Source organism: Staurois parvus, unplaced genomic scaffold, assembly GCF_062004578.1.
Source record: "Staurois parvus isolate SC_StPar_1 unplaced genomic scaffold, SC_StPar_1.0 ptg000153l, whole genome shotgun sequence".
NCBI lineage: Eukaryota > Metazoa > Chordata > Amphibia > Anura > Ranidae > Staurois > Staurois parvus.
The window spans coordinates 25227708-25251555 of NW_028317949.1; the positions used below are offsets into that span (position 1 = coordinate 25227708).

At 40.3% G+C, this 23848-nt stretch overlaps 1 protein-coding gene across 1 annotated transcript in view; it reads right to left on the bottom strand.

Annotated features, from left to right (window-relative positions):
- Positions 1-3266: 3266 nt before the first annotated feature.
- The window catches only part of VPS4B (vacuolar protein sorting 4 homolog B), a 44140-nt gene continuing 23558 nt past the window's right edge, over positions 3267-23848 (bottom strand). The window contains exons 4-11 of the mRNA XM_089674875.1: positions 22474-22538; positions 21382-21501; positions 15403-15559; positions 13178-13326; positions 13012-13093; positions 8932-9151; positions 8118-8258; positions 3267-4636 (exon numbers count right to left, since the gene is read on the bottom strand). Coding sequence (XP_089531001.1) covers positions 4535-4636; positions 8118-8258; positions 8932-9151; positions 13012-13093; positions 13178-13326; positions 15403-15559; positions 21382-21501; positions 22474-22538 — 1036 coding nt within the window. The 3' untranslated portion in view covers positions 3267-4534. The remainder of the gene's footprint in view (positions 4637-8117; positions 8259-8931; positions 9152-13011; positions 13094-13177; positions 13327-15402; positions 15560-21381; positions 21502-22473; positions 22539-23848) is intronic.

The following is a 23848-nucleotide window of genomic DNA, read 5'->3' on the forward strand; positions in this document are numbered from 1 at the left end:
AAGCAGGAACTGAAGACAGTTGCAGTAGAGGCCTGGCAGAGCATCACCAGGGATGAAACCCAGCGTCTGGTGATGTCTATGCATTCCAGACTTCAGGCTGTAATTGATTGCAAATGATTTGCAACCAAATATTAAAAAGTGAAAGTTTGATTTATGATTATTATTCTGTCCCATTACTTTTGGTCCCTTAACAAGTGGGAGGCACAAATGCAAACTGTTGTAATTCCTACACCGCTCACCTGATTTGGATGTAAATACCCTCAAATTAAAGCTGACAGTCTGCAGTTAAAGCACATCTTGTTCGTTTCATTTTAAATCCATTGTGGTGGTGTATAGACCCAAAAATGTTAGAATTGTGTCGATGTCCTAATATTTATGGACCTGACTGTACAACTAAATATTAATTGATTCAAAGGAAAGCAAAATCTTCAAACATTTTTCATGTTTGAGTTTGTAAAGAAGAATACAAACACTGCTATTTTTTTGAACAGTCTAATATTCACTTTTCTTTAATTTTTGTTAGAGGAACAACACAAATTTGATATATTTTTCTTCATGTTTTGATTTGGAATAGAATGTGTAGTGTTCCCAATTCATTTGTGTGTATGGAAATAAAAGCTATTAGAAGGATTTCGAGCTTTATTCACTTTTTTTCAACACACTGCTATTATTTTGAACACAACTGTAAGTCTCTCATATTCCAAGATATGAGACATAGGGGAAAAATGGATTTTAAAAGGGTTATCTGGTTTCCTGCTTCTCTGGAATGCCTTGAACTCCTGGGAAGGCCTGCCTTAGCTTTTACGAGGTGCTATATGGCACAGCTCCCTCAGACAACCAGGCACCTTGCTCAAAGAGGTGTTTTATAGCTCTGGGCTGCCTGCTGTGCCCTGGCCTGTGACACTCCTAACAAACAGGCCATATGTCAACGTGTATGAACAGAGAAGGGGGGAAAATGAGGGACAACATGGAGATTCTTAACAAAATGGAGGGTTGGAGCAAAATGGTTGAACCGCATTCATCTCTGTGTGTCCGCTTGCTACATGGTCCAAAAAGATTGTCACCCTAGAAGGGAAAGGTGCAAAGATGCAGTTTAGACGCCGAATCCCCTGCCCAGGTTTTTAACCATAAGGCCCACCTGGCTGAATTTACTAAGGCTGAAGACCTTGCGGCTAGCTTTACAGATTCTGCCGAGGCATCAGCAAGGAAACCTCCCGCCTTAAAAACAGTAAAGGCAAAGATTTTAGAATCTGCTGCCTTAACGTTCCAGCCGCCAGGTGATTCTGCAACTGGGTAAGCCAGCTCTCCAGGTTTCTGGCTACACAAGTAGCCAATAGGGCTGGTTTAAAAGACTAATAAATGAGGATTTCCATGCCCTACACTGCAAGACTTCTCCCCTCTTATCCATGGGGTTCTTTAGAGCCCCCATGTCCTCAAATGCCAAATCCATCCTCTTGGAAACTCTGGATAAGGGGGCGTCCAATCTTGGAACCTTGTTCCAAGGTTGGGAGGCATCCTCGTCAAAAGTAAATCATTTTAAACTGCCTGAAAAAAAGGATTTCCTCTTTGGGCTTTCCCACTCCTCCTTAATGGTATCAACCAGGGAGCTGTGGACTGGAAAGACCCTACTTCTCTTAGCATGAAGCCCCTGGTACATGAGGTCATGCTTGGATAGACAAGCTTCCTCCTCAATCTCTAAGGTCTCATAGATAGCCTTCAGGAGGTCGTCCACATCTTCCAGGACTAATTTGTACCTAGAATTTCTGGAGGCGCTAATATCCTCCTTGTTATTTGCCTCTGAACCCGACAGAGGAGGCAAGGGACCAAGGGTCCTCCTCCGGGTCTTTCTGCCTAGCTGACACTACTGCTGCGGCCGACTGAGTCCAAGGGCACAGCGGTGTCTGCATTCTATCCAAGAGGGACCTGAAGGACTGGAATGTCGCTGTCATGTCATCCTTAATAGTGGCGAGAACCTTGTAACAGGCCGTGAAAGACTCATCTTTAACCAGGCTATCTACACAGCTGCGGCATAAGGGTTTGTCACAAGAAGACCCCAATTTAGCCACGCACACTGCACACTTCTGTCTCTTTCTTTTAGGTTAAGACCCAGAATCAGACCCCAAAGAAGAACACAAGGCGGACCCTCAGCCCTAATCTCCCTCCACACACCCTGTGCTAGGGGAGACCTGCAGTGTGCCCCACCATCACCTGCCCTCAGAGACTGGGGGAACAATCACCCATCCCCCAGGAGTCAGCTAAAGGGACTGTCCCCAAGCCTACCTGAGAGGAGCCGGAACCAGGATCTGCTTGCTACGATGAGCCAGCTTCCGTGGCGTCCCATCTGGCATGGTCCGCAGCCTCTGCTGGTTTTAAAGGCCGCACTGACTGCCCGAAGTGGATGCTTGCGCCTTTTCTTCAATGGAGACCGGAACCAGCGTCTCCAGGTGCCCGCCGATGACGTCACCGCGCCGGACTTCCGGTCTTTGGAACGCAAACCACGCCCCCCGGAAGTCACACCCTGGTCTTCCTTCCGCCCAGCACACCCACGCTACGAAGGGAAAGGAAGGACTCCCAGGCACCAGGGAGAGCGGATGCCTGGGGCTCTCCGCCGGGCACCCCCCTGTCCACCTGCGGGTGACCTGCCAGCAGCGGTCCCTCACCTGAGGATGAAGGCCTATCCACAGCGCAGCCCCACTCTGCTCACCATGGAGGGATTGCATCGGGAGAGTAGGTAAGCAGACCCTAGGAGCTTATACTCTTCCAGGACCTACCCCAAGAGTGCAGAGACCCCTCAGGTTCCAAACGTGGGTTCCGCCGGATCAGGAAACACTAAAAACTGGGGATGGAGGCCTGGAGATCCGCCTTTTAAGGCTTGAGGGATTGTGTGTTTCCTGACCCGGAGGGAGGAGCTCTCTGTCTCAAGGGACTGTCCTGGAAGACGCTGGGAGAAAGTCATATGCCTTTATCTGCATACTTGTTCCAGGTCTTTCACTCAAAATTTTAAAACCAAGAGACTCAAGACAGGCAAATGGCATTTACAATTAGCAGCGAGAGCCTCCATATTTATCTTATGACATGCTTCCTTTAAAATAGAAGTGTGACACTTCTAAATCTGCAGTGTGAAATGTAGTGTAGTCTAATGCAATAAAGAGCAACTATAAGTAACCAACACCTTTTCAATATTCTGACTATTCTAAATTGATAAAAATGAAATTTGTAGCATTTATCAGAGCAAAATACTAACAAAAAAAAAAAATAAGATCACATTGTAGTGAATAGAAGTTTATTGAAGTAAACAGATGATTCAACAGTTCTAGGATTTCACACATACAGTACAAAAGCCCGGAATAAAACAAACAGTTGACAACAAGAATGTCATTAGGAGTAACTGCAGGAATGGAAAATTCCATAAACAGCAAGCTTAATGGAATTATTGGTACTGAATACATATGGCTAAAACAATCTAGCCCCATGGAATATACTGACTTCTGAACAAAAACTAAATTCTAACCTCCTACCTTACAAGGCACTACTTAGGTCAAACCTGTTATTAAGGTTGTAGCAAAATACATTCAGCTCTACTCCGAGGTCACAAATATACAGTATGCATTTTTGCTCATAATCAGCCAAGGCATCTGTGAAGTAAGGAAGTTTTACTTTTTCCCGGGACATTAGAATCCTCTGGACTGTAACAGGATTGCGACTGTTGTGTTATTAAATTCTGAAACTTGGACAAGGAAGATAAATACGCATTTGCAATAAATTCCTTTTAGTCCTGCTGTAATAATTTGGCATGTGATTGACAAATTTATGCACCTGGAAATGTAAAAAAATAGATATATACAGAATACATTGCATAATAATCTAAACTGTTACATTTTTCTAGAACAAAACAAGAAGTGAAGAAAAAAAACAAAAAAACAAAAACATCACCACATAAAAAAGGTATACATCCTTATTATCTTATACTTTTTGCTGAAAAAAAAAACCTGAAGAGGACAAACAGCAAAGGGGTTAAAGTTACATTAATCCTGTAGGCTTTCGAAACATTAAATCAGTTTTTCATTGAATATTTTAACTAGTCTCCCTCAGTGCTGGTCTAAAGGACTGATTGCACATATATATTTGCCTCTGACTTTTTTTTTCCAAAGCAAAAAAACTTTCATCTTTACTGGCATACATTTTATAAGTGCCAAATGTTGAATTAATAGTCCAGCAACAAAGTTCTTGTATGATTTTACACATTCTGGTACAATATGGCCTTGGATGCTTGGTTAGTGGTCCCACATGCTTCTTCTTGACAGTCATCTAAGCCATTACAGGAATATATTTTTTTTTAAATACAGACTTTACAGTAGATTCTGGTATATTAGACAGCTCAGAAAGCGTTTGGTAGGATTGAAATCACTTCCACGCGACTTAAATAATCAGTTTTACAGGCAAATATTTGGTATGCCATGTATATTGTTGCAAGAACATATGAGAAAAGAAAAAAGGCTTCAGAAAACGGTCTTGTATCTGTTTGCATGCCAATTTATCCTTCTTGTCCAAAGTCTTCTGTGAATTTCTTTAATTTCTCCAGATCCTGTTCATTCACAGTGGGTTTGGTGTGAGCTAATGATCTCAGCATATCAGCCTGAAATGGAAAGAATTGTACAGTTAATATATAGAACACTCTCCACAGGGTCACTTTTACAGAATAGCCTATCTGTAAAAGAAGTGCTTATTTACTTACCTTTTCCAGTGGTTCATATATTGAAACACCATTGCCTGTTAACCAGCAGCTGCAAGTATTTTTACACTTGTTTTGCTCCCTGAAGAGTGAACCACATTCCGGTCACTCTAAAAAGAGCATTTGGCAGGATGTGAAAAGGCACTGTATTGCCATGTTGTGGGGGGCAATTGCAATGCAGTGCCTGCTGAGCGCAACAGAGTAGAATTCCTGTCGCAGCTTTGGCCTGTGAACACCCCCGGAAGCTGCCTCAGAGTTGTATGATAAAGACACTGCAAACCTGGGTGCAGAGCAGAATGCACAGTCAAATGTGCGCATGATAGCTCATGGGTTTTAAGTTGTATATGTATGTTGCCTAAATAAAGGTTTTTACACTAGTAAAACCCTTTATTTCCTCTGTTTTATGAAATCCCTGATTGTGGAGAGAGGAAGGAGTGGTGGCACCTTGGATGATTAGCCCCTAGGGGGATAAAGCACTGATTGACCTACTCTAGCTGGGGGTCAATTCTGTCTGGTGAGTTTTCACATGTGGTGGTAGCTCTCTGCTGAACACAAGCACTTTTTGAAGGACACTTTATGATTACCAGCATTTGGTTTGCAGTTTGCACAGAGCACTTTTTGAACTGTATTGCACAAGATACAGGATAGCTGCAAGCAGCACTTGAAGGATGTTAATAATTAATGGATGTTTTAATTTAAAGTTCCATTATTATTATTATTATACAGGATTTATATAACGCCAACAGTTTGCTCAGCGCTTTACAATATAAAACAGGAGACAATACAGAAACAACACAGTTCAATACAAGAGAGTTAGGAGGGCCCTGCTCCTTGGAGCCATTACGTGGGATATTATATATTTATTTAATAATTTAGTATTTTGCACAATTGTTGGTTGTTGGTTTAAAGTTCAGTGATAAAGGACTAAAAATGTTATGTAAGCTTACACACAGCAGCTTTTTTTTTTAGGTATTTAGTTAATTGCAGTCACTGAGTGCAGGTGTGTAATAGGTATTTCTTGTTTGCCCCGTCCCTGCTCCTCTGTGAGCACTGGGGTCACATTAGGTGAATGAGGGAGAAGAGAAACACTGAAATACTAGTCAGTAGCAGTGTGCAAAGTGTATTTACTTTGGAAGCATAAATCACCTCTAACTTTGGGTGTCCTACATATGTGAATGTTGCTGCATTATGTAAAACTATTAGTTTATTACATTGTATAATGGGGTGCCTCAATATTGTGCAGAATTGTAAAGGGCGGCTTGACTGAGAAGAGGTTGAGAAACACTGTCTTACAGTGAAAATGCTCACTCACTGAGCTGTATCTATAAAAGGAGAAGTGTTGTCATCCCAGGGCAGAAAGAAATGCAGTTCACATCCCTCTTTTCATTATCATAGGAAAGATACGTTCACAACATAGGGGAGGGTTTTTGGTTGTTCCCAGAGGTAAACTTGTCAGGGCTAATAACACTGCTTCAGATAAAACTGCAGAGTGCAAAGGGTAGCACTGCTTTTAGGACAAGATCAACAGGCCCCTCAGGCCCCCTCAATACCTACCTAAGCCAGATCGGGAACCAGTGATGTGCATGGGAGCAGCAGATCTCCTGGCTTTTTTTCCTGCTCATTGGCTCAGACAGAGCAGCAGGAGCCATTGGCTTCTGCTGCTGTCAATCACAGCCAGTGAGAAGGGAGAAAGGGCTTGGGAGCAATCAAGTGGCTTGCTATGGGGGCACGGGCCAAGAGCTCTGGCGGGGACCTGAGAAGAGGACAAGCGGGGCTGCTCAGTGCAAAATCATTGCATGGAGCATGGAAGTATAAAATGTTGATATTTTTAAAAAATAAAGCCTAAGTCTTTAATATCATTTTAACATTTAAATAAAGCTTTCAAATTTATATTAATAGATTTAAATGGAGCAAATAAAAGCAGTTAATTTTTAGGGATTACATATACTCTCACAGTTTAGGTAATCCCAATGAATTAGATAATGGACCCTATTACACCTTCTTTGGTCAAGCGACTAACATCTTTCAGGATCTTATTTCTGACACTTCTGAAAGTTGTTTGTGAACATTCTTATTGAATATTTTATTTCACTACAATTCTAGTGTTAGAATTCTGTATGTACTCTTGCATTGCAAATATAATTTCATACCTCTATTCCATTATGCTACTTCCATAATGCACATTTCTTGGAAATACAAAACTTGGCAGGAGCCAATTGTTGAGCAGAATAAACATAGGGATGGTATTCTCAGCAAGAACACTAATTCAAATGCACTGCATTGAATTTTCTAGGTGATCATAATTCAGCTTGACTAACTGACCGCACAAAGTGAAGTCACTGCTATAATAATGCAATTGCTGCTTGGAGAAGAACGAAAGCTCGTGAATCACATGGCTTATTCTGAAGAAATTATAAGTAATGACAAGCAGCATTGTGCTGTCCAAACAATACTGAAGCATTGAAGTAATACACAAAATAAATGCAAGCTGTACTCCAACTGCAAGGAAAAAGAAAAATATACCTCACAAAAGAGTAGCATCCATTAATGCATATACAGTACACATAACCGCATTATAGCAATATTTTTAGACAACGGTCTGCTGTCATTAGCGATCACTGGAAATCACTAGTGATCCACAAAATGGGAGGAGCAGAAGTTTCACAGACCAATTTCTATATACCAGTAATAACTGCCACTTTAACATACCAAATTATACTTTACAAGAATGATATGTCTTGGAAGAAAAGTGTTTTTTTTAGCAGTTCTACTGAATATGCTCCCAACTAATTTCGAAGGACTTTCTTGATGTAGAGATTTTAATTCATACTCTCAAAATACCTGCAGGTGTTTGGGATTGCTTTCAGCTAGGTTCACACTACTGTGGCTTAGCCAGCCGCATTTGCTTGGGCACGACAGCCCATTCATTTGAATGGGCTGCCATGCCTGCTTTTTATGCAAGACAAAGGTTCCTGCACCACTTTAAAAATGCAGCGTCTGGGAATATGATTTGTCATGCGATTTGACCGCTCAAAATCGCATGGCAAATCGCACCCTATTTGGAACCGTTCAAATTGGTGCGACTGATTTTGACAGAGGTTCCAGCACTATTTCTGGTAATTTCATGTGCGACTTGCATTGACAACTGTGCATTAAGTTGCACAGATGTCAGCAAGCCGCATATGAAATCACACTGATCGGCGACTTTAAAATTGCACTACTTTAGCTGAAGTAGTGCAATTTTAAAGCCACATTCAGTGTAAACCAGGACTTAGCTAGAATGAAGACCTCAGTAGGTACTGCTTACTTCTTAATTAGAGGAATAGAAAAAAGATATCTGAAATTTTTAGGGCAATTTTTTAAATTTGCATTATCTCTGACTAACCATGCCTACGATGGGTTCCAGTAACTTATCTCCAGGTACATCCACCCATGTCATTTCACGGGCATTTGGATCTCCAGGAGAACACGGAGTAAGCATATCATCACAGATCTCATCTGGATTGAGAGGAGATTTCCCTCGTACCTAGAAAAACAACACACTTCTGTTACTGTTCTGGCATCCAACAAATAAAGGAATATTATGCACAACAAAAGAATAACATTGCGCACAAGTAATGCCTTACTATCCATAGCAGTCAATTTACAAAACTTTAAGATTATTGAAATGAACAATAGAAAGATTTATTGCATGAAAAAAGCAAAAAAGAAAAAAAACTTTATGTAAAAGGAAAACACCTTTCATTGTAATAAGTAGAAAACAAGTGAGACTGTTTTGTTAGAAATACTGTAGCAAACATCTGAAGTCAGCATAAGGTAGGCTAGTATAAAAATTATCCACGCATTTCATTTTGAGAAAAAAAAAAAAAAAAAAACAAAGATCTGTACCCTCATGCCCCAGTACAGCAACACACATTTTATAAAGCGATCTGCACATTTCAATGGAATCTCATTTGTATATACAAACACACAGTACTCCAACTTTTTCACTGTAAAACACTAAAACTGTGTGCTACCAGTGGAGTTTATTGCCTCCGATATCTATCTTGAGGTGAACAAAAAAGAAAAAATTTATATTTGCTGAAAAAGGAGTCAAGAGGTCATCTCCTTATGTCTTCAGGATAAAACTACAACAGATATGTAAACGAGATCTACAGAGAAAAGATCTGCACCTAGCATAGTGAGAAATGGCAAAGTACCTTTTTAAAATGAGTGGCAGACTGAACTTTCCTGACAGGCTGCATTAGGGCGTCTCGTACAATTATGCTGACATCAGCACCAGAGTAGCCATTTGTTCTTTTCCCCAGGTCTCGAAAATCTGCATCTGTGATGCTGTGAGCTGTAGTTCCAAGATGAAGTTTAAACATGTCTGTTCGGGCGTGTGCTTCTGGAAGAGGAATGTAAATTCGCTTTTCAAATCTAAAAAAGAAAAGATTTAAAATTACAACTAAATGCTGTGGAGCACGTGACCAACACAAAAGCATTGACAAAATTATAAAAACATAAGATGCAAATATGAAGATGCAGACTATACTATGTGTGGACATTCTTAAGAAAGTAAATTGTAAATTCCATGACCATACAATAGAATGACATTTGCATCACAAAGCAACAATAGCTGTGTGTAAAATTCAGATCAAGCATTTGGGAACATCAAAGTGGTTGTAAACCCTCACATATACCCAGTGAGGTGACCAGCCTCCGATGATGAAACGTAAATTGCACTATACCTAATAACCTGAAGCTATTTGTCCTGTAAACCTTCTACAATACATAGATTAACACAAAATCTGGCAGTATTTCTCGCATGCAGAAAGTACTGGGGTGGGAACCCGAATTCACACACTGTACAGCTCAGAGAGAACTCCTAGCCCTCATTGGAAGGGAAGCCCCCCCCCCCCACACTCTACACAGAGAACAAGCACAGCAGTAACTATCAGTCAAAGGCTGGAGCTCTCCTCTCGGTCACCTTTTTTCTGCTGGTGTCTGGAAAAGCTGTCAGAAGTGAGTCATGCTAATAAAAGAAGAACTGGGCAGCAAAGAGAAACAAAACTAAGTTTTTGGAGAGAGCCAAGTACACAGCATAGGAGGATGTGCTTTGTTCAGATTTCATGTCTCAGGTTTACAACCACTTTAAATAAATGGATTTTCTTGGTTGCCTGTGAAGGAGGTGGTGTCAAGGCAGATATATGTGAGTTGACAGTTCTGACCTTTCTCTGATGGTGCATGCTCCAGGGCTGTCATCTTAAACAGATGTCACTGCCACTGACCTTAATGAAGCATGTGTGTATCAGGAGTCTTGACATTTGATATAAACATGCTTCTTTTAGGCTAGCAACCTACCAGATAATTACCACTTGCACTGCAGAGGATTTACCCCCCTTCCTGACCTGGACATTTTTTGTAATACGGCACTGACAATTAAATGGTCATGCAACGCTGCACCCAAACGAAAATTATGTCCTTTTTTCCCCACAAATGGAGCTTTCTTTCGGTGGTATTTGATTGCCTGTGCGGTTTTTATTCTTTGCGCTATAAACAACAATCTTGAGAAAAACAATATTTTTGACTCTTTGCTATTAAACATGCCCAGTAAAAATTAAAAAAAAATAAATAAATAAAATTTCGTCATAAATTTAGTCCAAAATGAATTCTTCTACATATCTTTGCTAAAAAAACAAAAAAAAAAACCAAAAAAACAATGTGTATGTGTAAATTAAACTGATTTACATGAAAGGTATAGCATCTACAAATGGCGGTATATATACTGGAATTTATTTTTTTTTTTTCTTCTTCTTGTACTAGTAATGTTGACGATCAGCGACTTATAGCAGGACTGTGGCGGGCATTCTGACACTGGGTGGAAGGGACATCCCCAGTGACACTAATACAGTGATCAGTAATAATAAAAAGCACTGACATTGTACTAATGGCACTGGGCAGGAAGGGGTTAATATCTGGGGCGATCAAAGGGTTAACTGTGTGCTGTTTTAAGGTGTGCTGTGTGTGTGTTTTACTGTGTAAACATATTGCTTTGTATTGCTCTGATATGCAGAGCAATACAAAGCAGTGTGCAGGAGCTGACGGGAGAGATCTGTATTGTTTACATACAGGAGGCTAGAATGTTAAAGAGGCTAGAAAAACTACTTAACACAGATCCTAAAAAAGAACGGATTCTTGCAGCTCTGCAACATACTAGTAAAATATAGGTTGAACAACTGACATTATAGAATAAACAATATTTCAAACTTTTACAACTTAGGGCCCAGTTCAAACTGGTGCATTATAAAAAAATTAATAAATAATATGCGTTTTTGGAAAATGTTTATGAGCTTTTGTTGCACTGGAAAGTTGCGTTTTAGTGCAGCAACACACCAATGCGAGCAAGGCCTTCACTACATACTGTTGCTCAGTTTCAAACTAGGACGACAAACTGTAAGCTTTTGATGCAATGGTATCATATCCCATTGAGACTGCATACAATTTATCCAGCATACTCAATGAGATTTTGAAAATGAGAGAGCTTATTGTAAGAAAACCATTATTCCCTATACACTTAATGTAGCCAAAGCTACTATATATCAGCAAACTGGAAACTTATTCCACTCACTAAAACATGGTGGTAAAAATTTAAATGTATAAGACTAACAGGAGAACTTACTCCTGATGTCAAAACAGCTCATGAAGCTACTACTCAATATGGGCATACTGAAATGCCTTAAATATAGGATGTCAGTGCTTACCATAAAATTCTTTCCCAGGGAGCGCGCACAGCTTGAAAATGCGGGCGCCGTTTATGAACGGCAACCCGCCCCTGGACTGCCACTGTCCTGCCGTTTATATACAGCGGCCGGACGGCAAGTGGTTAAAGTGTATTTTTTTCCAAAAAACATACATTAATTTTTAAAAACCGTCCATTTCGGTTTTGGTTTTCAGCCAAGTGCATCCTGAATATTCAGTTTCTGTACCAGAATTTTCATTTGGGTGCACCACTACTGTGTACTGTGGAAGACTGGATATAGTGACTGCAGGGTCACGGGTTTAGTAACACTTTAATGCTATTTCTAAAAATAATAGTTCTATCAATATAACACCAATGTTCTGTGACCTGTAGATGTGAACATTTCAGAGGTTCCTTAAGACTTTTTGCCAAGGGTTCCTCCAAGGGAAAAAAGGTTGAGAAACTCTGCACCAAGGCAACATAGCTCCAACTCACATGCATTTTCATATTTTTACTCATTTACCCCTCTGTCTTTCCCTAAATTCAATAAAAGTACATATTAAAAAAAAAAAAATGTAAAGGTTTATTTATTGATGACCAACTTAGATTATCTAGCATGATGTAATATACTTAACTCACTGTATTTCCTTTCCATTTATCATCTACCTTCTTTAGGTAGGACAGTACTGAAAGGCTCAGTAGTCCTGGCCCCAAAGTCATATGATTGCCCGACAATTCATGCTACCAAGGATATACAAGAAGTGGCAGGGGATTGCAAGCTGCTGCTAAGAGACTCTAGATGCCTGATGCTTCAGGATCTGCAAACACTCCAGTTGGCGGTCTTAGTTCAAGGCAAAAGGGGCTGCACATAAATAGCTGGAGTGCTGCAGGTAGAGCACCAAGGCTCTAATGGGTTCACAACGTGATATTTAAAGCACAGAGAGAACCAGAATCAGACCCCACGGAGTCACAGAGTATCGAACAGGGATAGGTACATGGGAGACTCCCTGTACAAAGGTCTAAATCAAAGAGTGAAAGATCAAGAAGAAGGTTATCCTCTGCTGGCCAATTTAGTTTTTTTGCAGGTGTCCATTTCTCCTGTAGGCAGTAATATAATCTGACAGCCTAAGAATTACAGTTTCCATCAACAGACAGAAAAGAAAACAAGACTCTTTTCATTAGTGTCACTTAGTGTTATAAAACCCAGGACCCTTTTTATATAAAATGTGTTCCCTGTCTGACCTACCACCCATGTTATCCCAATATGTTATGCTGCAATAAAGCATAGGATCCAGTCCCCTTTCCCATGTCACCACCATTATGTAGCCCTGTCTTGTGCCTCGCTGTTTTGTCTACTCACAACACAGGAGTACAATGTTGCTGAAAAATATAAAAATTATCTATACGATTATTGTATAAACCATCAAAAATCTCTACAGCTGAACAATGTAATTAAAAAAAATATGATGCAGACTGGTAATGTATTGCTTTTTGTGAACATAAAAAAAGCTCCATCATCAGGGTGCTAAGAACACCTGTAACATAAGCAACGACTTACCGCCTCCGGATGGCAGAATCTAATACCCATGGTATATTTGTGGCTCCAAGAACTAAGATGCCCTCATTGTCAACTCCAACACCTGTTTTCAATTGAAGAAAACATTTGAATGACATGTCAAATCCATAAATGCTTATGATTAGGTGTTAGAAGAGCCATATCTTGCCTTGCATTTGTACCAGGAACTCTGTTTTGATTCTGCGAGCAGCCTCACTTTCATTCTCACTTCGAGACCCGCACAGTGAATCGATCTCATCAATAAAGATGATTGAAGGCTTATGTTCCCTGGCAAGCTGAAATAAATTCTTCACCAACCTGAAACACAAGTAATGACGTGTCAGCAAGCATTTAAATATTATTGGCAAACAACTGGATCAAACAGTCAGCAATTGCACCATATGAAAATGCACAATATTAAAAAAATACACAAACAATACACAACTAAGGCGCTATATTTACACATGTAGCTGTCATTGCAGATCTCTTTTTGAAGGAATTTGACAGGTGGTGAGGAGGTGATAGGTCCCCTCCTCATACCCGTTTTAACTCTGTAAACCCCACACCAACATGGTGCATCCATGTGTACTGCACATGGTTGTGGGTCAATTACAGCATGGCCTCAGTTGCTTAAGCGGGTCATGTTCAGCGGCAGTACTGCCTGCTGAATGCAACAGGGCGGACAATATCTGCTGTCACTGAGAAGTACAGGGTCACTGCTGTGACTTTGTAACACCCGTGCGTACCTTTGCAGCCTAAAAGCAGTATTAAACCTAAAAGCAAACAAACATTCATTATATTGCAGCTTACCAATTCCTAGAAGTGATGGCTGCATTAGTTTTTTTTTTTTTTTTTATTAGTAAGCTTGCTTTCCTTTATTTTCATCTGGTCATCCTGCCAGTAAGTGCTGAATTTCAACAGAACTTGCTGTTCTGCAGACGTAGCAGGTAGATGTTGAGGCAAACAATTTTACACTGACAGGGGTGCTTACAATCAGCTTTTATTTAAAACCTTTATTCCAAAAGGATAAAAAAAAAGAAACTGCTTGCTATAACTGCTTAAAAAGTGTTATATGGAATTAGATTTCAATTTGTTAGTGTATTTAAATCTGCCAATGCATCTAGCACTAGTGAAACCCTCTCTCCCCTCCCTTCATCCAGAGTGTCGGCATTCTAAGGCTGTGTAGAACATGTGTGGAGCTTTATGACACTGCTCTGAAGCTGGATTCAAAGAAAAGAATCACCCCACCAGCATAGGAATGATGGGAGTAGTGACTTTTGGTCTGCTCCAGCGTCTAGAATGAGGGGAGGGGGAGCGGATGCCACTCAGAACCAATCTCTGGAGTCAGGCATGTTAGGTACATGGGGTGGCCTCAGCACCACGCCAGCCACACCCTCTGACGCGTTTCACCCCACCCATCAGGGCTTGGTCACAGAGGTGAGAGGAGAACAAGCTGCTAGGGGATAAATTCTCAATCATCGGTGAATGAAGTGAGGTGAATCAGGGTGTGTGTGTGTGAAAAGGTACAGGAAAACAAAACAAAAGCAGACAGAATAAAAAGTATAAGAGAAAGAAAAAGTAATTAAACAAATAAGGAATAAAAGATGAAAGCAAACATGAAATTAAAAATAAGAAATGAAGAATAAAAAACGCAAACAAATACAAAAATACAGAGAAGAATTGAATGAGAAACAAATGAAAAAAGGAAAGGAATTAAATCAGATGAAAAGATTTGTTTTTCATCCTATTTAATGTCATTTGTTTCTCATTATTCCATTCAATTCTTCTCTGTATGGTTTACTTTGTTTATTCTTTTAATTTCTTATTTTTACACACACACATGGAGGGACAAAACATGTCAGAGGGCGTGGCTAGCATGGTGCTGAAGCCACTTCATATACCGAACACTCCTGACTCCCATGGTTGGTTCTGAGAGGCGTCTGCTCCCCCACATGGCATTCTAAGGCTGGCCACACACTACACAATCTCCTTCAGATCTACCAGCAACTATGCAGTGTAAAGGCCTTCCTGAGTTGTCATTAAGCGAATAAATTGTTTAGGTTTGTCCTCCTATTACATAGTTTTGGTAAGTATAAAGGAAATTTTGCAATCGGATTGTACACTTTATATCCAGCTTTATAAGGAAGTGTGTTAAGCTGGCCATACACGTGTAGATTTTCAGACGAGAAAATTTGTACGAAAATTCTTTCAACATTCCGTGAATGGACAAATGTCGTTCAAAAATTGTCTTTTGCCGTTAACATTCGAGTTTAAAATGAATGTAATTTCTGAACGATAACCACATATACTGGCTGAAAATTTGTTTGATCAAGAAAAGTTAAGTTTATCCAACTTTTGTACTCATATTCAGCATACTATATGAAGTATACTCACTTTTCACTTTCTCCCAGCCACTTTGACACAAGGTCTGAAGAGGATATTGAGAAGAAGGTGGAGTTGTTTGCTTCTGTAGCTACAGCCTTGGCTAAATAGGATTTCCCTGTTCCTGGAGGTCCAAAAAGTAGGATTCCTCTCCATGGGGTTCTTTTACCTAAAAGGTAGAAATGAACATGAAACGATTGTCTATACATTAGAGCAAAATGTGCTCAATGCCTTCTCCTCACAGTTAATTCCTAGTGAATTGGGCGAATAAATGACCCCTGCCTTCTTCAAAACAACCCCCATTCCCTACTAAAAGATCTCAACAGCATAAAGAACATCCAATTGCCAGAACAGTTATTGGCCGAAATACTTAATACGACTGAGAAACACTCCAAGGTTTTAGGAACCCTGGAACCATTTGGCTTTAACCCTTGATTAATGAACAAAACCCTATAAGGTTTGTTGAACCCCTAATGGCTGGATACCTTCACAACCTGTTTCCGAGTAGTTCAACCCTTCCTTCCTTTCCAGTTCCAACCCACACTTATGTGCTTTAGAACATCCTTATTTTGGTTTCAACTGACCTTTCCTATAGCATGGTTAAGCAGACAAACATTATGCAGTTCTTTGAAGTGTCTTCTCTAGCGGCTTCCCGACCACCCTACAGCAGCAATACTGCTACAGGGCGGCACAGGTGCGCAAAAGCACGTATATATACACAGGTGATTTTGCATTTCCGGGTAGGGGGTGCGCGCCCTACTCACGCTGCCATTCGCAGCTGCGGCTGTAAATCACCAGGTCCCGGCCAGTAATTACTCGCTGACGCCCGATGGTTTACGAAGATCTCCGACGGGGAGGATGACTGTTTTGTTTACTACTTAGTTCTCCTCTCTGTCAACTTGGGCACACTGGTCTGGATGTCTGTGCACAGCCCAGCCATCCAGAAAAGTGAGATTACAGTGAAGCACCCTGACACAGCCCCCTAGTAAAACACTCCCTCCACACAGTTAACCCTATGATCGCCCCTCATGTTAACTCCTTAATACCCAGTGCCATTAGTACAGTGTCAGTGTTTTTCTTTTTTTTAGCACTGATCACTGTATTGGTGTCACTGGGAATATCAGTGACACCAAGTCAGTTCCCACCAGTGTCAGAATGTCCGCTGCAGTCCAGCTATAAGTCGCTGATCGCCGCCGTTACTAGTAAATATAAAAAAAAAAAATCCCAGTATATATACACCGCCATTGTAAATGCTATAACTTTCATGTAAACCAATTAATTTACACATGTTGGGATTTTTTTTTCTAGCAAAGATGTAGCAGAATACATTTTGGTGTATATTTATGACAAAATTAGATTTTTAAAATATTTTTCTTGGACATGTTTAATAGCAAAAATTCAAAATATTGTTTTTTTCTCAAAATGCTTTTTTTTCCCATAGTGCAAAAAATAAACGCACAGGCGATCAAATACCACTGGATGAAATCTCAATTTGTGGGGGAAAAAAAACCCTGTAAATTTTATTTGGGTGCAGTTTTGCATGAGCGCGCAATTATTGGTTAAAGTAACGCAGCGCTGTAACGCAAAAAATTGCCTTGTCAGGAGGGGGGGGGGGAGGGTAAATTCTCAGGAGGGCAAGGGGCTAGAAAACATTCCCTATGTTTTCATACTACCAAATGTTTATAAAAATCAAATTGTTAAAGTGTTTTAAATCCAAGAACAAAAATGTATAGTACTCCAGCTTATCAGTCTTTAGATGTGGTGGCTGCATTACTTTTGTCTTTTTTCACACTTTTCCTTCTTTTTAACCTAGTAATCATGCCATTAACTCACTTCCTGTCCTAAGGTGACAACCATACTCAGCAGCACTGTCACACTTAAGTCAAGGGTTGTGTTAGGACTACATAATGGGGGGGATGGTTTGTAGCCCATAGATATAGAGGAGTAGTCCATGAAAAACTGGACGTTAACAGCTCAAAAGATTTCTGGCTGTTTTATTATATCGGATTGACAGATGCCAAGAAAAGCTGTTAAATTAAATACTTTCAATGGTATATTTAACAGACCAAAAGGAAGCAAATAGAAGAAATTTATTAGACTACGCATGCATGCATACTTTAACTATGCAAAACTGGAAGAGATTGTAAGTAAAATCAGAGTGTTTCCAGTACATTACACCATTGTGACAAAGAGAATTTACATAATCTATAAAATTATCAGATTTCAAATGCAAAGCAACCATTTCTGTATTTTTCTATGTATCACTATCATTCTATAAAATATATTATAAGTCTGGTGAGACTATTTATGTGGAATATTGTGTAATGGTCACTGTATTGTATGGGTGCCCTTATAACCACCATAATACTACTAAATAAATTGAAAGAAACAAAAAAACCCCCAGAATTTTACAAAAAGTAAATAAAAACCTTTCTTCTCCAAAAAATAGAAAGAAAAAAAAAAAAAAAAAAAAGATTTATGGATTTAACCAAGAAAATCACTCAAATGGGCCCCAGTGGCACTAACACAGTGATCGGTGCTAAATAAAAAAGCACTGACACTAAACTAATGATAATGGGCAGGAAGACGTTAGCATCTGGGGTGATCAAAGGGTTAGCTGTGTGCGTTTTACATTGGAGTGCTGTTTTACTTGGGAGACATGCTGCTTTGTATCTCTTTGCTATGCAGAGATACAAAGCAGCATGTCCATGCTGACAGGAGAGAGATCTGTGTTGTTTACACACAGATCTCTCCCCTCAGCCCTGCAGACGACCACCAAGTCCAGGCCGGGCATGTCCAGCCAGGACCCGGTGATTGACATCCCCAGCAGCCAATAGTGGTGGAAATGCAAATCACACATATACACACACGTGATTTTTCACAGCCATGTCGCCCTGTAGTAGTATATCTGCTATAGGCGGCAAGCAAGTGGTTAAGCAACTCTGATCAGGACAAGGTTTTTTTCAAGATTTTCAACTTTGCAATTTATACTGCCAACAGTATCAGGATGTACTTATTGTGATCAAACATGTGCAGTGCTTACAACTGATGCTCACAGAGCCACTCCTTTGTTGCCTTGGCAGTATGTTTTGGGTCATTGTCATGCTGGAAGACCCATCCACAACCCATTGTCCGTGTTCTAGCTGAGGGAAGAAGGTCCTCATCCAAGATTTTACAATACAGGGCCCCATCCATTGGCCCATCAATGTAGCAAAGTCGGCCTGTACATTTAGCAGAGAAACTGCCCAAAACATAATGTTTCCACCTCCATGCGTGACTGTAGGGATGGTGTTCTTAGGGTCATAGTCAGCATTTTTCTTCCTCCAAACACGGCGAGTCGAGTTTATGTCAAAGAGCTCAATTTTGGTCTCTTCTGACCACAGCACTTTCTCCCAGTCCTTTTCTGAATCATTCAGATGTTCATTGGCAAATTTCAGACGGGCCTGTACACGTGCCTTCTTGAAGAGAGGGGGACCTTGTGGGCACTGCAGGATTTCAATCCATGGCGGTGTATCGTGTTGCCAATGGTTTGTTTGGTGACCGTGGTCCCAACTGCCTTGAGATCATTCAAAAGCTCTTACCGTGTAGTTCTGGACGGATCCCTCACTTTTCTCATGATCATCCTTATCCCATGAAGCGAAATCTTGCATGGAGCTCCAAACCGAGGGCGATTGATGGTTATTTTGTATTTCGTCCATTTTCCCATTAACCTCCCTAGCGGTCTGATTATGTCCATATTTCTGTGCTCAAAGCGGTACTTTTTTTGCATGGAAATATGTTTTTTCTTTTTATTGTAGGACTGTAATTTTTAGGAATAACTCACTGAAATCTGTCCGAACAAGAGTCTAGTAAACATCCCGGGTAGGATAAAACTTGAAACACGAAATCATAAATTATAATTTAATCATAAAAAATAATAATAATAATTTTAATTCAATAATATAATCAAACCAAAAACACTGAAATTTGAAATATAGCGCCAAGTTCGCACATCAGTGAGCAAAGTCACAAAATCGTATTCAGTGCCCGATGACGAATTTCCCCACGAATCATCACTCAATTTTGCAAGCGGTTCCGATTTACTATCGCTGTTCTCTAGCCGGTCTAAAACCGCTTTTGACCTAAAGGGACGCTTTTTGGACGCCATGGACATTTCTCAGTTTCCAGGCAGAAAAAACAGTAAAAATGCAGGCAGGGCACAGGACAAAGCACTCAGCACTCGGGACAAAATGTATGTGAAATGGTTTGATACAGTAATGTTTTACTAAATTGCCCGCCGTTCCATTCCCTGTACGTCCCGACGCTCGCAGGGGACGGAACCCAGATGACAGATGCCGGCATCCGCCGGATTACATTGCCGGGGACACTGCAGGAAGGACATCGCGGGAGCGCAGGACAAGGTAAGTGATTGAGGGATCGCGGAGCAGCACCGCATGGTAAGCCTGAGTGTAGCTCGGGGTTACCGCTTGTGGTACTGAACTTTACCCCGAGCTACACTCAGAAATACCACCAGGGAGGTTAATCTCGCCAACAGTTGTCTCCTTCTCACCAAGCTTTTTGCTGATGGTATAGTAGCCCATTCCAGCCTTGTGCAGGTCTACAATCTTGTCCCGGATGTCCTTAGATAGCTCTTTGCTCTTGCCCATGGGGATGAGGTTTGAATGGAAGGATGAGATTTTGTGGACAGGTGTCTTTCATACACAAAACAAGTTGTCGTTAGGAGCAACTTCTTAAATTGACAGAACTTATCTGTGTACCACATAGCCAATCTGTGGGAGCCAGAATTATTGTTGGTTGGTAGGGGGCCAAATACTTATTTTGCTCACTGAACTGCAACTCAATTTATAAACTTTGTATAATGTGTTTTTTCTGGATTTTTGGTTGATATTCTGTCTCTATCATTTAAATTACAACTATTATAAAAATTAGAGACCCTTCATTTCTTTGTAGGTGGGCAAACTTACAAAATCTGCAGGAGATCAAATAATTATTTTCGCCACTTTAACAATTACCTAAGCCCCAGCGCGATCCAGCGATGTGCACAAGAGCCATTGGCTCCCACTGTTGTCAATCACAGCCAGTAAGCCAATGAGGAGGGGGGGGGGGGGCGAGGCCAAGCCATGGCTCTGTGTGTTCTAGGGGCAAAACCACTACACAGAGCAGGTAAGTATGTCATGTTTGTTGTTTTTGCTTTTATAATATTGCCTTTAATACCAAGTTAAAAGAGAAGTACGGGATGTTTTTTTTTTTTCTTTTCAAATCATACTTACCTAGGTGGATGCATCATCGATCCAATGCAGCATCTGTCCCCCGCTGGCTCCAAGTGTGAGAACACTGAACGCTGATAGCCGAGTCCTCACCGCAACTGTGAGCAGAGAGTGATAACTGTCTGCTCTGCTCCCCCCACACTGTCAGTGGATTGCTGAGAGACTGAGTCAGGTGCCGCTCCAGACTCTTGGGTGGATCCCGACTTTAAAGTTGGGATCTTTCCATAGCCTGGACCAGCTGAGTGACTTCAACCCGCTTTAAGTTGAAAACTGGTCACAGGAGTGAAGATCAAACTGCACTTCTGTGATCCACAGAAGTACAGCCAAAAGATCTTTGGCTATATATTTCACCTTTAAGTAGATTTTGAAAACCAAAAGAGAGGCTACGTGATTCTGAAAAGCTGAGTATTGGCATACATTATACAGAATATATATATATATAGCGCCAACAGTTTGCGCAGCGCTTTACAAAATGAACCAGCAAAGTAATCCCTAATACAGTCATGACTACCACGTACTATTGTTAAAAGCACAATGGGTTAATGTTTCCAACAATACAGCTTTGGAGCCACGAGTCATTGATATGTTAGGGCAATGTGGCATTTTCAAATGCTCACCTCAACTGCTCAAAAAATTGGTGACATGTCAAAAATAAAAATAAATTTTGTAACCAACAGTTAAACAGGTAAAATTTTCACAAGAAAACAATAGGGTAAATATCTACCTGTAAAGAGATGAGGAAATTTAATTGGTAAAATAACAGCTTCTTTGAGTGCCTCTTTGGCTCCTTCCAGGCCAGCAACATCACTCCATTTTACATTTGGTTTTTCCATGACAATGGCACCTGCAAATTAAGAAGAAGCCATTAATAATTTTAAAAAACCCACACCCGATCTTAATATATTGGAAGCTCAGACAGTTCTGACTTAGGGACCAAAAACTTTTCAGAAGTGCCTTGACAAAGTAGTTTGGGATTTACATGTATTTGCAAATGTATGCCACAAAACCTGTTTTACCCTTAAATGTTTAAATGGTTTAAATGAAATCAGACTTTTTGTACACTAAGGCCCCTTTGAAATAAGGGGTATGTTCAAAGCAACATGCAGCAATGCATACGTAAGTGTGAAATTGCCATCACTGATTAAAGCGAATTGCCTAAAATAGAGCAAATTGTGAAAATTTGAGTTTGTAATGTAAAAAAAAAAAAGAAAAAAAAAAAGTTCTGTATACAGTAAGCCCCCTACTTATGAACTGGTTGCGTTCTGGGGTTCTGGGAGTTCGTTCGTAAGTCCAATTTGTTTGTAAGTACAACAAAGTAAGGTTTATAATACTTTTCACACAAATAATGCATAAAAAACAAACATAAGAAATACTGTAAAAAAAAGATGTTTAATCTTACAGTACCTTGAAAACATTCTAGTAGTACAGTACAAAAGCTTACATACAGGGGCTGGCATGGAGTGATCAGACAAGACCGCTGCTTTTATGCTTGCTTCCAGACACCCTAGGCTTGAAATCAACACTGTACTACTGTACACTATTGTAATATACAGTAAATTACGCAGCAGAACAACCGCTTGTGGCAGAGGGTGCACACAGCTGACAATGTCTGGCAGACACGTGAGATACTTTCGTGACCTGGTATGTGAATGCAAGTTCACAACTTGGAGGTTGTTTGTATCTTTGAAAGTTTGCAATTCGAATGTTTGTAAGTAGAGGACTTACTGTAGCCAGATAGGATTTCATACTAAAAACCATAAAAAAAAAAAAAAACGAACAAAAATCGTATTTATAACATACAGAAAAGAAATATGACCTTGAAGCTGGCTCTGCATCTTCTTTTTTTCTGGGTCTTCCGACTCCGCTTCATCACTATCATTCCTAAAATAAACATATAATAAATAAAAATATGATTATCTATTTAACTGCTTAAGGAAGATAAACACTTGAAAAGAATGGGTCAGCTAACCGATTACATCTTCAAAATGTCCAAGGAGAACTATTCATCTGGTTTCAAGCATTATATATCTGTTTGGTGATCAAAATGACCAAATGCAAAGAATAGCTTAACATTCATTAAAACAGTCAAACTATCAATATAAAAGATATAAAAAAAAAAATAATGTACAAATAAGAGAAAATTCACAAAACTTATAAACTCATCGTTAGCTACAAAACTAAAACTGGTTTACTGAAAGTAAGAGGGTACAGTCCACAGCAGAGGAATTTTTTGCTCCAACTCCTACTGACAGAGCTTACATACAGATTAAATAAATGCTTTTAGGACTCATTTAGAAGCACGCTAAGACTCATCTGTGCTGAGCCATCATTTGCTGCGTGTGCATCCACCTCGGAGCTGCATGCAGGGCGACCACAAAAGTAGATGCAGACACAACAGCTGGACAGACAGTTGTATATCAAAATTTGAGTCTACCTCCATACGCCGGGATGCTCGCTATGCTTTGCTTCATTGCCCCATACCGGGCCTCTTGGCTCACCAGCAGAAGTTGGCTTCCTATCTGTTTTTATTCGCCACTAGAACAATTGCTCAGGCCTGGAAGAGTCCGTTTGTCCCTCTTCAGGGGGTGCGGGATCGTATGACCGCTACGATGCTCAACGAACAGATGTTGAGTATCCGCAACGACTCCCAACGTAAATTTTTGAAAATATGGGAGCCGTGGTTGCAATATGCCTTTCCCTCACTCCCCCCGGCTAGTCTGGGGATGTAATGGCGCTCTTGGACCCCTGCTCTTTGCCCCCTTTTTTTTTTTTTTCTCTCCTTTCTTCCTTTTTCTCTCTCTCTCTGTTTTTGGTGTGACTAGATAGCTGTATTTAGTTGTTATAGTCAGTTACATTAATGTTTTGTAACTTATGTGTCATTAATAGCCCCTGCGTGGGCGTACCTTTTGCCCTGTTGGTGTTACAGCACTGTTTTTCCTTTTTTTTTTATTTTGCATTTTATCTGTGCAATTTATAGCCCCTGCGTGGGCATGTTTTATTGCCTCTGTTTTATACGGTTTAAAAAAACTAATAAAAACCATTGAAATAGAAAAAAAAAAAAAAATATGTGTGTCTACCTTCAGATTGCAGTCTGTATTTATTGCACCAGCTCCTGCCTGCATACCAAATTTTTACATGCAACCTGTGTCCGTTCAGCTGCTCCATCAGCATCCATCTCTATGGGCTGCCTG